This window comes from Stegostoma tigrinum, chromosome 20, assembly GCF_030684315.1.
Source record: "Stegostoma tigrinum isolate sSteTig4 chromosome 20, sSteTig4.hap1, whole genome shotgun sequence".
Taxonomy (NCBI): Eukaryota; Metazoa; Chordata; class Chondrichthyes; order Orectolobiformes; family Stegostomatidae; genus Stegostoma; species Stegostoma tigrinum.
The window spans coordinates 27,653,283-27,669,888 of record NC_081373.1 but is presented as its reverse complement, the minus strand read 5'-3'; the positions used below and the strand labels follow the sequence as shown (position 1 = coordinate 27,669,888).

At 40.6% G+C, this 16,606-nt stretch overlaps 1 protein-coding gene across 3 annotated transcripts in view; it reads right to left on the bottom strand.

Moving 5' to 3' along the window:
• Positions 1-16,606, bottom strand: part of LOC125461914 (uncharacterized) — a 234,408-nt gene that overhangs the window by 204,724 nt on the left and 13,078 nt on the right. For all 3 annotated transcript variants that reach the window (XM_059653064.1, XM_059653065.1, XM_059653066.1), the window contains exons 2-3: positions 16,303-16,388; positions 12,804-12,863 (exon numbers count right to left, since the gene is read on the bottom strand). In XM_059653064.1, coding sequence (XP_059509047.1) covers positions 12,804-12,863; positions 16,303-16,335 — 93 coding nt within the window. In that variant the 5' untranslated portion in view covers positions 16,336-16,388. The remainder of the gene's footprint in view (positions 1-12,803; positions 12,864-16,302; positions 16,389-16,606) is intronic.

Genomic DNA, 16,606 nt, shown 5'->3' with positions numbered 1-16,606 from the left:
GATGGGTTCATAAATTTGCGGATGACACTAAAGTCGGTGGAGTTGTGGATAGTGCGGAAGAATATTGCAGGTTACAGAGGGACAGATAAGCTGCAGAGCTGGGCTGAGAGGTGGCAATGGGAGTTTAATGCCAAAAAGTGTGAGGTGATTCACTTTGGAAGGAGTAACAGGAATACAGAGTACTGGGCTAATGGTAAGATTCTTGGTAGTGCGGGCGAGCAGAGGGATCTCGGTATCCATGTGTATAGATCCCTGAAAGTTGCCACACAGATCGATAGGGTTGTTCAGAAGGTGTACGGTGTGTTAAGTTTTACTGGGAGAGGGATTGAGCTTGAGACCCACGAGGTCATGTTGCAGCTGTAAAAACTCTGGTGCAGCCGCACTTGGAGTATTGCGTACAGTTCTGGTCGCTGCATTATAGGAAGGATGTGGAAGCATCGGAAAGGGTGCAGAGGAGATTTACCAGGATGTTGCCTGGTATGGAGGGAATATCTTATGAGGAAAGGCTGAGGACTTGAGGCTGTTTTCGTTAGAGAGAAGGTGGTTAAGAGGCGACTTAATAGAGGCATACAAGATGATCAGAGGATTAGATAGGGTGGATAGTGAGACGTTTTTCCTCGGATGGTGATGGCTAGCACCAGGCGACATAGTTTTGACTTGAGGGGTGATAGATAAAGGACAGATGTCAAAAGGTATGTTCTTTACTCAGAGAATAGTAAGGGCGTGGAAAGCCCTCCCTGCAACAGTAGTAGACTCACCAACTTTAAGGGCATTTAAATGGTCGTTGGATAAACATGTGGATGATAATGGAACACAGTAGGTTAGATGGGCTTCAGATTGTTGCTCCAACCTATGAAGTCATCAAGAGCCAAAGGGCCTGTACTGTGCTGTAACGTTCTATGTTATATGTTCTAGGCTTCGGGAGAAAGTGCAAACTCCACTCAGAGAGTCACTTGAGGGTGGACTTGAGCCCAGGTCCTTGGCACTGTAAGGCAGCAGTATTAAATCACTGAGCCACTATGTAACCCTTAAATAGTTGTGGGGGTCCAATCTGGCACAACATCAATTAAACACAAATAGAATTTTAATTCCTTTGCTCAAAGACTCTGGCCCCTTACCTACAAAACCCCCGAGGCACTGACTGCCAGAGCCATTAAACATACATCTGCAAATTGGTTTCACCCTTGAATGCCAATGGACCAACGCAGAAATTACAAGACGCCACCCTCATTTCTTCCCTCCACAGCCACTCCCTAACATGCCCTACATATTAATTTCCTGTGCTCAGTTAGTCACATTTACAAACTGAAAAATAGAATTTGCAGTAAATGAAAACACTGATAGACTTCAAGCACTTTTCAGTACACAACAGCCAGTTGTGATATTTATACCAAAGTGATGCTAAATATTGTTTTCTGTGTTATCCATGTTTAAGAACATCATTGCTGATTTCTGGAAGATTTATGCTATTTTACATGATTTAATTGATCTCATGCAAACAACAGCTATCTTCTTCCTTATGAAGACATATGCAGGTGATACAATTTTATGGTACACTTGAAAATAAATTAGGAAAAATGTTTCCCATGCACTTTTTCAGGATGATAACACTTAACTACTGGCATGTGGATACTAGGAATTAATTGACATTAATTTGGGAATACAAATTGGGATCAGTGTTCACTCTTATGAGTGGTACAAAGTGAGTGATTTGTGTGTTGTAAAGCTAACTGATCTCTGATGAAGGGTCTAGGCCCGAAACATCAGCTTTTGTGCTCCTGAGATGCTGCTTGGCCTGCTGTGTTCATCCAGCCTCACATTTTATTATCTTGGAATTCTCCAGCATCTGCAGTTCCCATTATCTCTGATACAATTTTATGTGAGGTTGTTCTGGTTTTTAACATGTTTTCTTTTGGTAGGACTATTTTTATTTGTTATTTGGATATATAATTAACTTTTGGTTCTGATTTTTATTGTTATTACTGGATAAGGCAGATCGGAGAGTGAAACCTGCCTTATTAGATCTTAAGTTTGTTTTTTCAACTGTGGAGGCCAATTACTAGACACATTCACAGAAGGGTACAGATGTCAATTTAACAAATAATAAAATATATATTGAATAAGAAAAAAAATTACATATTACATGAGATAAAACATTGGAATGGTTTAATTATAGCCATCATAAAAGTATATAGATTCACATTGTTTATTTAGTCCCAACAATGCCATACAAACACCAAAACCTCACTGAAGAACAATATCTCCTCACTAAGGCTTTTTCCCTCAGACTCAGGCTGGTACAGCTGCAACCGGCTTCCCTTGGGTGATTTTTCAAAGCAGTCACAAGATGCTTTTTAACCTTCATCTATAGTCTCTCCTTGGAATAGCTAAGACAAACTACAATTTAAGCTCACTATTTCCTTAATTTCAGAGCAACTCCATCAGTTTTCTAAAATACAGCATCCAATTCTTCCTTCTCTTGCAAACATTGCCCACAGGCTAACTGAGTTTCTGGACTGTTCAGCCTTTCTCTGCACACATTGGATATCTGTCATGAAGCAAGTGCATAGTTTTTCCTCTACTATTTTGTGTGCACCAAACTGATCATCCCAAGGGTTTAAAACATCTTTAAAATGAATGTAAACAAAACAGACCTTCAGACTTCTTGTCTCCAACCCTCCAAAGATGCTCAAAAATGAAACTAAACCATGTCTCCTCTTCATAACACATATTATAAAATATAAATTTAATTTACAATTATACATTATTCTCAGCAATTGCTAGCACTGGAGAAAACAGGGCAGCTACTGGTTGTGATGATTTAATTAGTTTTAATTATAGGATCAGAGAATCTTACCTTCAACAAACCACATGGATTAATCATCAACCAGCAAGAATAAATGTTAGAAACACTTGAAAGAAAATTTTGTAACTATAGATATGCTTCACACGGAACTTAGCTATGATTGTCTCTTTATACTTTGATCGAAGCTCCTAGTCTCCCCTTGCTTTAGAGTCATTTATTTTATACTCTACTTCTCATTTGAAAACCCCACGTCTGCTTACCTGCTTCTTTTCTATCTAGCTGTAACATTCACTTCTTTATACAATCCTTAATATTGAAAATATTCAAAACAGATAACAAACTACAATAGTATGGCTTTAAAACCATAAATGTTTTACAAACATATATTTACTTGCAAATAGTTTTAACAATCTAAGTTTACAACAAAGCATATGCAGCATATAAAATATTCCTAGTAGTGAGCTCACTCCTTCCTGCCTAACCCCAAGCTGATTTTCACCATTTAGGAAGAGAAAAGCACCATTTGATCACCTCCTCAGGTCTGTAATTGCAACTAAACTGCCCACTTAAATGGCAATTAAGAGCCTGTTCCACTTCCACTGCTGTAAAACATTAGGCATTGGCAGGCTGGCCTGAGTGCAAGGGCTGTTTAAAACTATTTTTTTGAAAAGCGGGTGGTGGGTCATGTCAATCACAGGTTGCCCTGCAGCCTCCAAGCCCACTTGCCACTTTGTCCCTCTGTTCCTGGATGTGGGAACAAAAGTCTTCATTTAATTTTGCAGAGCAAGATCTTGTAGAGCTGGCCAGTCATGGTGCAGTCGTAGCATCCCTACCCCCGCCCTAGGTTAAAGTCCCACCTGCTCCAGAGGTGCTTAATAATGTCCCTGAACAGTTTGATTATAAAAGTAGGGGAAATGAAAAAAAAGGGATGGTGATGACCTGTATGAATAAGATGATCCTTTGGGAGGGGGGAAGTCATTGGGAATTTGGGTAAGTGTAATCCAAATTGACATTAGTCTGCTGACCTCAGTTCTTTGCAGGAATCTTTTTTCAATCCTGACCTGGAAGTCTATTCTCTCATTGTTGGAAGTACAGTAAAGTTGGCTTCTGTTTATCCTTGAGATAGTAGGAACTGTAGATGCTGCAGAATCTGAAATAACAAGGTGTAGAGCTAGATGAACACAGCAGGCCAAGCAGGGTCAGAGGAGCAGGAAGGCTGACATTTTGGAGAGAGATAATAAAGTGTGAAGCTGGACGAACACAGCAGGCCAAGCAGCATCTCAGGGGCACAAAAGCTGACGTTTCGAGCCTAGACCCTTCAGAGAGGGGGATGGGGTGAGGGTTTTGGAATAAATAGGGAGAGAGGGGAAGGTGGACTGAAGATGGAGAGAAAAGAAGATAGGTGGAGAGGAGAGTATAGGTGGGGAGGTAGGGAGGGGATAGGTCAGTCCAGGAAAGACAGACAGTTCAAGGAGGTCGGATGAGGTTAGTAGGTAGGAGATGGAGGTGCGGCTTGGGGTGGGAGGAAGGGATGGGTGAGAGGAAGAACGGGTTAGGGAGGCAGAGACAGGCTGGGCTGGTTTTAGGATGCAGTGGGGGGAGGGGTGAGCTGGGCTGGTTGTGTGATGCAGTGGGGGGAGGGGACGAACTGGGCTGGTTTTGGGATGCGGTGGGGGAAAGGGAGATTTTGAAGCTGGTGAAGTCCACATTGATACCATTGGGCTGCAGGGTTCCCAAGCGGAATATGAGTTGCTGTTCCTGCAACCTTCGGGTGGCATCATTGTGGCACTGCAGGAGGCTAATGATGGACATGTCATCTAAAGAATGGGAGGGGGAGTTGTTTATTGCGAACTGAACGGAGGTGTTCTGCAAAGTGGTCCCCAAGCCTCCACTTGGTTTCCCCAATGTAGAGGAAGCCACACCAGGTACAATGGATACAGTATACCACATTGGCAGATGTGCAGGTGAATCTCTGCTTAATATGGAAAATCATCTTGGGGCCTGGGGTAGGGGTGAGGGAGGAGGTGTGGGGGCAAGTGTAGCATTTCCTGTGGTTGCAGGGGAAGGTGCCAGGTGTGGTGGAGTTGGAGGGCAGCGTTGAGCGAACAAAGGAGTCACGGAGAGAGTGGTCTCTCCGGAAAGTAGACAAGGGTGGGGATGGAAAAATGTCTTGCGTGGTGACATTTTGACCCTTCTTCAGTTTTCTGTCAGCTTTCCTGCTCCTCTGATGCTGCTTGGCCTGCTGTGTTCATCCAGCTCTACATCTTGTTATCTCTTATTTCTGCTTATCCTAACTCTACTTACTCCATTATGTCTCATGACTTCATAGGATCTTGCCTCACAGCATACTTTGTAACCAGGTTCCTGGGGTAGGTTGTAGAACTCTAGTATTTTATCCTACATGTAGACTGGACAGTTTTACTTCTGCATGTCATGTATCATTTCATTCAGCTTGTTCTTCAAGTCAATGTATCAATTCAAAAGGAATATGACCCATTAAATGCGGTCAATTTGGCTGCTGTAAGTTGTATCATTGATTCTAATGATTCATGTACAAATTATTACAACTTAATGGAATATTTAACTTTTTCTGAAGAAGGGTCTAGGCCCAAATCATCAGCCTTCCTGCTCCTCTGATGCTGCTTGGCCTGCTGTGTTCATCCAGCTCTACACCTTGTTATCGTCAGGATTCTGGCTGGTTGGATGCTTGCATGTCAACTCCCATGTCAACTTTTGTTTTGACTGTGTTTTGCCAATATTCTTTGTGCAGATGATGTCAATAGAGGCAAAAGCCTGTTTTATTTTGTCCACATAATGTTTCATATTAACAACGCAGAAAGTTTGTCCACCTTCTGGTTGGAAATTATTCTACTCAAGAAATATTATTTCTGCCGAGAAACTGTCATCCCACTTCAACACTCTGCTCACCCTCCCTGACAATGACATGGGAGCCCATGCTTCCAACACATTCAAGAGAACTGGGAATGCATTGGAGATAAATGCCTCAAGCCGAAGTAACTTTTGGGGGCAGACAAATGCAGGTAAGGAGTTAAATACTTGTAGTTAAATGTTAGTAGTTGCATGAGACACTGTAATAGAACTCGGGTGGAGATATAGTTAATGTAAAAGTTAATTATAATGTTATTCTAAAATTAGCTGACCGTACGTGAAAGGAACCATGTCAGATGACACGAAATCACATGGGACTGGAGCCACAGGCAGGTCCTCTCTTAATATGTCTTGTAAATTGGTTATATTTAATAAATATGTTAATGTTCACACACAAATGTTTAGACATCACATTTCTACAGTTTGTTTGAAGGTCACAGTGCAGCTACGTTCAGCAAAGCGATGATGGAATCTGGGTCATATTTGCACAAGTGCATCTAAATGTTTTCACTGTGGTTGCATCCCAAATGTATTTTAGCATAAAGGGCTGCAATAAAAGGCACAGATTTAATGCTGACAATTACCCAGCCTTTGAGGGAGATTAACCTCAATAGAGTGTACTCCACAAACTGAAATATAACCTTTCTGCTAGAGCTAATTTTTATCTTAGATGTAAGATGATTATGATTTATTCTAAATGAAAAGTTTTTTCTATTGTGAACTTTTTAAGTTGAACAACAAATGCTTGCTGACCCAGCAACAAACAGCATAGCCCTTAGCAACAGCATGCCCCAGCACTTCAGTGAATTCCAACGTTTCCCTACATAATGGCATGACCCACATGGGAATTATGTGCCTTTTGAGCAAGAGTTAGCTGATCACTGATTACACGCTAAGCCATATTTATCAAAACACACAGAATGTAGACAGAAAACTTTAAAGAAAACTGTGCTGTTCAACATCCCAGCTTGGTAGAGTTCATATTAACCGCAGATACCACTCCTTGGTTATACTTACACATTCCTGAATGGTGGTTGTTACAACATGTCAAACTGCTCTCGGAGTGAGCAAATTGCTTCCACTCCGTCTTCACGAAAAACTGACACTTTCTGATTTCATAGAATATTTCAGTTCTCGCCAAAACCAGCCACCCACCCCACAGTCCCAACACAGACTCCACATTTTGCCTGGTGCGAGTTCACTCACCTTAATTCTTCAACTGTTTCACAATAAGTACTTCTAAAACAAACTCCAGAGTTTGTCACCTATATCCTCCAAGAGAACTTCCTGAGTCACAAGATTAAGAACAATCTGTGGCAGGTGAATGCTGGGAAGCAGGCCAAAGGTCATCTCTTCAGCGTCAAGGATCAAATTACAGACTGAACTACTCTGCCAGCCCAACCAAATACAGCTGTGTCCTGGGATAAGCAAAAACAGTCCTGCGTGAAGATCAGTTTAATATCTGTTTTGCCTTGTCTTTTATTCCTCATTCAATGCTTGATGCATTTTTTTTAAGAAAGATGTGCACACTAAGTGTTGATTTTATATTGAAGTACCTTATGACATTTCTGTGAACAGTCATTGCTCTACTTCTTGACAAGTCCCCAGAAAGTATATAAATCAGAATCTGATCAAGTATTAGTTGATCAATGAACTGGATCACACAAACAACTAACTTTAGTTTAGAATTATAAGTATTTCTCAACAGAATCTGTAATAGCTCATTTCCACTACTTTGCATTGTCATTTTAAGTGCAGACTTCAAAATGACCATCTCAGTGACGTAAAATTCTGCAAGCCTAAGATTTCCAAATCTGCAATCAACCATCACAATTAAAGACTGTGCACATCTTCATTAGTGTCTAGGTTCCTTAACAACAAGGATATTATGTTTACAGGTCATGTGGCAATTCCACAAAAATGAGAAAATATTCCTTCTACAACTGAAATAGTTTTCAACATTTTTGTTTGTCCCAAATGGTTTGAAATAGTTCTTTTGAAAAGTCAATGACCTAAAATGGTAACCTTATGTTTCTGTCTCAGCAGATGTTGCCTGACCTACTGTGTGTGTTTCCAACATTTCCTGTTTTCATTTGAAAAACCACAAGGTTGAATTTTCCCATTTGCTGTTAAAGTATGATGGTAATTTTGTCTATTGACATCCAGCCCACCATGACTCATGAAAAGTTTCTTGTCCAATCTTCTGCTTTTCACCTGATTAGTTATGCAACTGAGCTGGCAGATATGTTTCTCAGGGAATCATGTGACCAGAGAGATAGAAGTGTTTAAGAGGGCTTCCAACTTACACACTATTCTGGCACCACTTTTAAAGCCCAGCTGCACATCAATTCAGTCACAGGATCCATCAATGTGCCTCAGAAAAAAAGGCAAACGAGCTCCCGATTTCTAAGGCCAGGATCTAGAGGAGCTGGTGGATAGGATGATGGTGTGATGCAGTAGCTGTCTTTGCCTCCCAAAGCAACTTTGGAAGTTTGATGGTCACTTGTGGCTTTTGGTCAGATTTTACCTCCCTTTTTATTCATTGTTACTGACTTTTGCATCATTGACATGCCCATGTCCAACTTGCAAAGTGGCATAGTGTAAAAACCCTTTGACCAGCATTTGAAACCTTAGAATGTTCATTCCGTAAACATTGCAAATGAACAGCAAAATGCTTTCAAATTAAATGTCACAATGGTTTGCAAATGTGGGATTCATGTATTTGTCCCTTCATGCTCTAACATCCAGCAGATATGGATCCCACACTTTCACCCATCAAACTGACTCTGCTAACCCTGTGTGTGTTGACCAGCCATTTTACAGTTGTGGTTAGCATCTAAACACAACAAGTGATAGCAGGGAATGCAATTTGTTATGAACACTATCTGGTTGCCAGGTGACCCCCGACTCTTCAATATCCCTTTTCACTTTTGCCTTCACAGACCATTTCCACCTGTAACTCTCCATGTGGAGAGTCACCACATTGAACTTTGCTCTAAATGTCCTCCCTGTCTCAGAGCAGCACCTTTCATCCTAATGATTCCCAGTCTGCTCCACTACACACCCGCAAAACCTAGCCTGCTCAAATGCATGGGCTCACTGCCTCTTTCTGCATGCAAAGTGCTTGAGGTATATGTGGAACTGGTGCCCATGGAATGCTGTCTGAGACACTATTTCATGCTGAATTTCATAGGGGCTCTTTGTGGCCACCAGGGATCCAATCTGGCCTCCATGTTAAAAATTTTTGGTTACTAATTTGCTCACGGTGGGGTGCAGGAGAGCAAGCTCCACATTAATTAGGTGAGATGTGCAGTTCATAAAGTGATGATTGAGCAATAATTCCCTTCATAGGAAATTAGCCATTCCTAGTGAGAAACTCGCCTCGATAACCAGAACCTGTTTAAAAGGTGCAACAAGCTGCTCCCAACATCAGGATAGGAATCACCAGACTTCTTACATCCAGTTCTGTTACAGCTCTCACCATTAGCCCATGTCATTTCAGGCCCCTATTACATTCTGCTCCTTATCCTAAAAATGTTGTATATCAAGAGATGGAAAGGAGGGAAGAACATGAGGAAAATTACAATCACCAGCTAAGTGGTAATATGTAAATTACTGGAGTAGCAGACTGGCAAGTCCTTGATTCCTGATGGACTTCACCCTGAGCTCTTACAAGAAGAGGCTGATGAGACCGTCAATGCATTGGTTTTAAACTTCTAAAATTCCCTCGCTTCTCATAAGATTTCATTAGATTGGAAAATACCAAGTGTAATTATTTTATACAAAATGGGAGTGGGACAGAAAGGAGGAAACTACAGGCTGGTTAGCTTAACATTGGTAAAATGTTGGAAACTATCAATAAAGAAATGAGATTGGTGCTCTTAGAAAAATTCCAAGAAATCAGGCAGTCAACACCATTTTGTGGAAGGTTTATCATGTTTAAATAACTTACTGGAGTTCTTTAAAGAAGTAAGATGTGTTGTACCTAAAGGAGATAATTGTGTAGGCAATAAAATGCCATTGGGCTCAGTGGGCAGGCTCAATTTTTAGAATCTATATAATTGACTTGGATGAAAGGACTGAAAATACAGTTGCTAAATTTGCTTATGGCATGAAGATCAGTCAGAAAATAAGTTGTATAAAGTAAAATGAGAGACAGAGATATTGAAAGGTTATGTTAATAGGCAAAAATCTGACAAATAGAGTATATTCTGGGAAATGTGAAACTGTCCATTTCAGCAGGAGGAATAAAATATATGGTGAGAGACTGTAGAGCTCTGGGATTCAGAGGGGGCCTAGGCATCTTAGTGCATGAATCACAAAAGGTTAGTGAATATGTTCAGCAGGTAATTAGGAAAACCAATAAAATATTACTGTTTATTATGAGTGGAGTTGAATACAAAAGTAGGCAGGGTATGCTTTCGTTATACAGAGAATTGTTGAGAACATATCTGGAATACTCTGCACAGTATTGGTATCCTTATTTAAGGAGGGATGTAAATGTATTGGATGTGGTTTGAAGAAGCTTTACTGAACCAATACCTAGGATGGGTAGTTTGGGTTATGAGGAAATGTTAGACAGGTTAGGCATGTATCCATTGGAGTTAAAGTGAGAGGCACCTTGATTGAAACATAAAATCCCAAGTGGCCTTGACAGAGTGAATGTGAAAAGAATATTCTCTCTCATGGGACAATCTGGAACTAAGAGCCACTGTTTCAATTGAAGGACCTCCCATTTAAGACAGATGATGGTAATTTTTTTTCCACACTAAAGATTGTGAGCTTCTTCCTCAAAAGCAGTCTTTGAGCATATTTAAGGCAGAATTAGATTGTTTCTTGACAGCCAGAGAGGTGACAACTTTTCGAGCTTGATTGATTGAATTTTGAAGTATTCAGATCAGCCACAAACCTATTGAATTGTGGAGCAGTCTGGAGGGGCTAGGAGGCCTTCTCCAGCTCATAATTCCTATCTTGGAATGAATGTTCCCTTGTTCAAGCTGAATTAAAGTCAAAGTGATTTATATTCACACTCATCGTTAAACATAAATAAGTCAGTTACAATCCATTCATGTCAAACAAAACACAAAGCTGGTGTGAAATGCTCAATTAACGTGTAATATAGTTCAGGCCTTGGCAGAGCTGGTTTTAGGGAAACATTCTGTATTGGGGCGCCTTCTAGTGGAATATACAGAACATAGCATTATGCCTTGAATTCCACTGTTCAGCCCATGAAAGCAAACTCATTCATAGAGTGACCTAATGATTATTAACAAATTTACCAGAGTGCAGACAAGTTGTCAGCATTTTTCTGAAATATGTGCTGGAAGCCCAATGCATCAGTCTTCAGTCAGATCTTAGTGAGAGTTTGGCTCAGAGCTCTACTAGCTCTGTTTTCCTAATGCTGTCCTGAATGTAATTGTTGATCCTGACTGGGCATGCCTCAATAAATAGTTACCACCACTTACTGAATTGTCTAACTGATCATTCTACTTATATGTGAGATCAAGCAGTAATTGGCGGCAGACAAACTTTTGTCACAGAGAGTCCATTTCAGCTGATCTGATCCAATCTCCATCCTGTGGAGCAGGGTCACCAAAGCAGAATCAATAACTTAATCACAGAAATTGGTCTGGACAGCAACCATTTTTCTGACACTGCACTAAAGCCTCGGCATGATGTGGAGAAGGTGTGCATACATTTTGAAATGGCAGCACAATGAATCTTGGATTTCGAGGGTTGGGGCAATGGCATATTCCCCAAAATCTGACCAGAACATCTGTGACCAGCATATTGACCTTAAACCCAAATATGCCACAGTGATCTTTTACGAGGATTGTCTGAATCGATTCAGAGAGGGACTCCCACCTCCAATATGGTATGCAGTCCTACCTTAAAGGGCTGCAAATCAAGCAAAGCCACTGCAGGGACTATAAGCAGTTTTAATAAAGAAGAGTCATGGAACTCAGACAGGCTCGGACTGCTGCGGAGTGAGACAGCTTGCAGAGTAGAGGAGGTCAATCATGTTTCCGAGGTGGTAACCCTAATCAGGCCAAGAGCAGCCCGTGCACTGAAAAGCATATAATGTCAGGGCAAAGGCAAAATGAGATCCTTAAATGGCCATTAATTGGCCACAAGTGCTTTAATAGGCCAAAGAGTGAGTGGGTTGCCTGACATCATACCCACCTGTGATAGTATAGGAGACCACTTGGCAATGGAAGGGAAATGGAATTCTAGCCACCTATTTTATTTCCCTGAGAGTTGACGTAGGCCCCAGTACTGCATCAAATTGTGACTGAAAGGCATGGCAATTCCAGTAGCAGCCCAAAATTGAATTCTTCTTCACCAGAAGACTCTTCTTGTTTCATCACCAGTACTGAAATGCTGCCTGAATCTCAGTATCTGTTACAAAGCCTGGTTTCATCATTCAGCGTAGTGGCAGCAGGGAAGGTGGGACTCAGGGGCAATCAAGTCTCCCCACCCTGCACCCAAAAATGGTCATGGCCTAATTTCTAGGCCCCTGGCTGAATTCCTTTTGTTTCCAAACACAGAGCCTTATTCAATGGTTGAGGTCAGCTAACATAGGATGGAATACAGATCAACCCTAGTGCTTTCTTCTCTGTGGGATTTGTGTTGGGTCATCAACATCAGTTGGACATATTCCCGGGGGTATCACCTTATTACCTTCTGCCTCCAACAACTTGCCTCGAACATTCATTTCATTGTTTCCCTAACATGTCCACATTTGGAATGAAAGCTGTGTGTGAATCTGATATCCAAAAGATGCCGCTCACAAGAAAAGACCATTTTAAAGTGTGTTTTGTAATTGTCTGTGCATTATATTAGCATGCATCTCTGCAGGTAGCAGTTGGCATTACTGAAATCTGTTTCTTACAAGCTCATGCTTTTACCACTGCATTAGAGTTACTATACTTTGAGTGAGTGGGCCATTTCTTCATGCTGGGTTGCATGCACTTAATAAACTGCAGAAATAGGAGAACTCTGGAATGCTATAAACTATGAATAAAGATTAGCACATGAGAAGCAGCAAGCCAAGCACATTTCCAGCCAAACACTTGACTCTGTTTAGTCAAGTACCATTTTACAATACCTGTGTGGTCTCCTCATTTGGTGCTATTGAGGTGATTGTATCTGTATCAGTAGCCTTTGGCTAAAAAAAATCAAAATGTAGATAAACTAATAAGTTTGCCAGCCATATTTACTGTAATATTGGTACCATTCAAGTTCTCCTTATTAACTATGAAATTACAGCAATTCGAACCATCATCTTTAATCAAAGGTCACACAAAAAATTTGAAAAAAACATATACCTTCAGGAAAAGATGCCTGTCAAGATATAGTATTGATCGTTTTTATGTATAGATATCAGAAAAACCACATTGGTATGCATGGTTACATAACTTGACCCTCACTCTAGATATTACCCACTCGAACAAAGAAGATCAAAAAGACACGATTCACCAGAAAAAGGAGGCAATGAATGTTGCCGTTTGTAAAGTGCAGTATTGTTCTAGCATTCTGATTTAGGCAATGAGTAGGCCCACACTGCATCACTATCAAAGTTGCTAATGCTGAGTAAAAGTAGGGACCAATTGATTGCTATTTGTTTTAACATTAATTTTGCTAAATAGTTTTAAGCTGCACTGGCAGATATCTTAAGTTTATGTGACCAAGAAGAAACAGGCAGATATGCAGTGTAAAAGTCCTTGAGTGCATCTCATTGACCAACCAGTATTATGTTCTGGAGAGTGTAGTTTGAGGCCTTTCTGGTGCCGGGGTCAAGGATGTTCCTTCTATCTATACAGAAAGACGTATTTGGATCTCTCTTCCACAAATGGCGGTGGATGCTGTATCAGTTGTTAATTTTAAATCTAAGGTAAATAAATTTCTGCTAAGCTAATGTATTAAAGGATACGGACCAAAAGCAGGTATATGAAGTTCAGCCACTATTCAGCCATGATTTCATTGAATGGTAGAACAGACTTAAGGGGCCGAATGGCCTATTCCTGTTCCTGTATTTGTGAACAGTTGCAGAATACTCTGAGCGAGGATCGTGAACTGCTGCCTGTTGCGGTCCACATGGATACCATAGGTAGAAAGAAGGATGTACTCCAACAGTCAGAAGTTAGGGAAATAGATAGGAAATTAGCAAGAGGAATCTCACATGTAGTAATCTCTGAATTATTCCTAGCACCACATGCGTAAAATTATTCAAAAGAGTAGGAAAGAGTAGATTAATGTGTGGCAGAAGTTATGGTGCAGGAGAGAGAGCTTCAGCTTCACTGGACATTGGAATCAGTGGTAGTAGAACTTGTCTGGTTTTATAGCCGAAATGAGTTACATCTCAACCAAGCTGAGACCAATTTTCTTATGGGCGATTCAGTAGTGCCTTTGGGAGGGTTTAAACTAATGCAGGTGTAGGCACCAGGAAGTTAGATTAAGAAGAAATATCGATGTGCAATGACTACTGGGAGACAAAGTTACTACAGAGTTAACTAAGGGTCTGAGGGAGATACGGTTCTGAGGAAGGGTCACTGGACACAAAACATAAACTCTGTTTTTTCCTTTACAGATGCTGCCAGATCTGCTGAGCTATGACAGCAACTTTGTTCTCTTTGCCCCATTACCCCCTATCTGCCTCCACCTACCACCACGCCATTTACTTTTCCCTAGCCCCATCCCTCCACGCTCTATTTACTTCCCAGCTCCCTTCCCCTTCCCCACTTCTGAAGAAGGGACCCAACCCAAAACATTAAATTTTCTGTTCCTCTGATGCTTTCTGATCTACTGTGTTCCTCCAGTTTAAAATACTGGTTTGGTCTTAATTGCAATATTGCATTTGGTTCTGGGTACCACACTTTAGGGTGGATGTGAAGGCAGTAGAAACAATACAGAAAAGATTTATAAGAATGTCTGCAGGGACGCCGAATTTGATTCACATAAAAAGATTGAAAATGGTTTCCTTGGAGAAGAGAAGGTTGAAAGGAGATCTGGTAGAGGTTTTCAACATCATGAAAGATTTGGACAGAATAGATAAAGGAGAACTTTTCCCATTGGTGGAAAGTTTGAGAACCAGAGGGCACATATTTAAACTAATTGTCAAAATGAGAAACAACTTCTTCAGAGATGGTAGGAACTGCAGATGCTGGAGAATCTGAGATAACAGATTCTGCAGAAGGATCTAGGCCCGAAACGTCAGCTTTCCTGCTCCTCTTTTGCTGCTTGGCCTGCTGTGTTCATCCAGCTCAACAACTTCTTCAAGTGGGAAGTGTTTAGGATCAATATTGCCTGTGGTGGAGAAAGGGTCAACTGAGACTTTGAAATGGAATTTGGATCATTAACCAGAAAAACTGAGGGGTGGCACTGGGCGAATTGCTTCTTCAGAAGGCCAATACAGACTGAACAGGCCAAACAGATCCTCTGTGTTGTAACCAATCTATTCGTCTATCTTTTGATTACTTTAGTGCAGCAGAGGAGAATGTGGTGATGAGAAGAAATAACGGAAAGACTAGCTAAGTCTGAGTAGTGACCAATGTCTCTTTGAGTTAGTATTTGAGTTGTATGATGATTAATTCACAATTAAATATTAGCATATGCATTAATAAACATTAGCCTTCCTGCTCCTCTGATCGTGCTTAGCCTGCTGTGTTCATCCAGCTCTACAACCTGTTATTTCTGAATATATCTACAAGCTGTCTTGAATTGAAAAAGTGAAAGGTCATTTTGTCTGATAATGGTTTTTATGAATAACTCCTTGAACAAGAGTCTAGAACTGCTTAAACCAGACAGCTTCATTGCATTTTGTTGAGCTATAGGAGGTAATTTTCCAAGTGCAGGAAATTGTGCACATAAAGAAAGATCACCACTATGACACAGTAGGAGGTGTGGCACACAAATGCCAATGTCACCTTGGAAAACTATGCCTCAGTCTCGTAACAGAAAACATACTAAAATATGCATCTGTAAGGACCATCAAAGCTGAAAGAAAAGATTAGATTTCTATAACATTCAAAATTGTGACCTATTCTATGTTAACATTCTGGATGCAAGCATTACAAAACAATGATAAACATCATAAATCTAACCATTACAATATAGCTCGTGAATCTACATCCTGGGTAAATGATGTAAAGACTTGGAGCTCTCTCTTGTTTATGTAGCGATTGTGTCACACAGTAAAAGCACAACTTATTCTTCAGGTGCAGTAAAATATACCAACTCAGACTAGTTGTACATGAAATTATTTATCTAAGGTGGTAGTTCACTGACACTTTCAGCAAGTTTTTAACCAAGATCTATTAATTCGCTCCCCCAGCTTTCTTCACATAATTCATGTTCTGTAATGCAAATCATTTTACTATCGTCCATAGCTAAAAGTTCTAAATGCTCTTCTGAAAATTACATGTAACATCTGACTGGATGTTAAATGAATCATTGAAAGCTACTTCTGATTGCTGATTGTCAAACATGTTTCCATGCTCAAAGTAACAATGCCAATGAGCTCAAAGTCTTTTAACATTACTTACTTATTGCACACTGTACTTCCAGACACACATCCTGCAATCAGAATAATATCAGCACAGACCCACCTGATCACCCATAGAACTGCTTTCATTTCCCATTGTGATTCAACTTCAGTGCCGCAGAGGAAACAGGAAAGGGGGAAGAAAGGAAACTGAAAAAAAAACAGGAATGAACAACTCATATGATAATTGTACATTAATGAGTGGGTGTTGTACAAATTGGAGGTGCAAACCAAACATTGGGTGCGGAACAAAGGAGCACAACAGTAAACAGCAAGTAAAGGTTGTGAATTATTTTAAACTTTCAGCCATTGGGATTCCTCAGGAAAGAAGGTGAAGAAGACAGTTTGGAAGAGATTACTTTGAAATA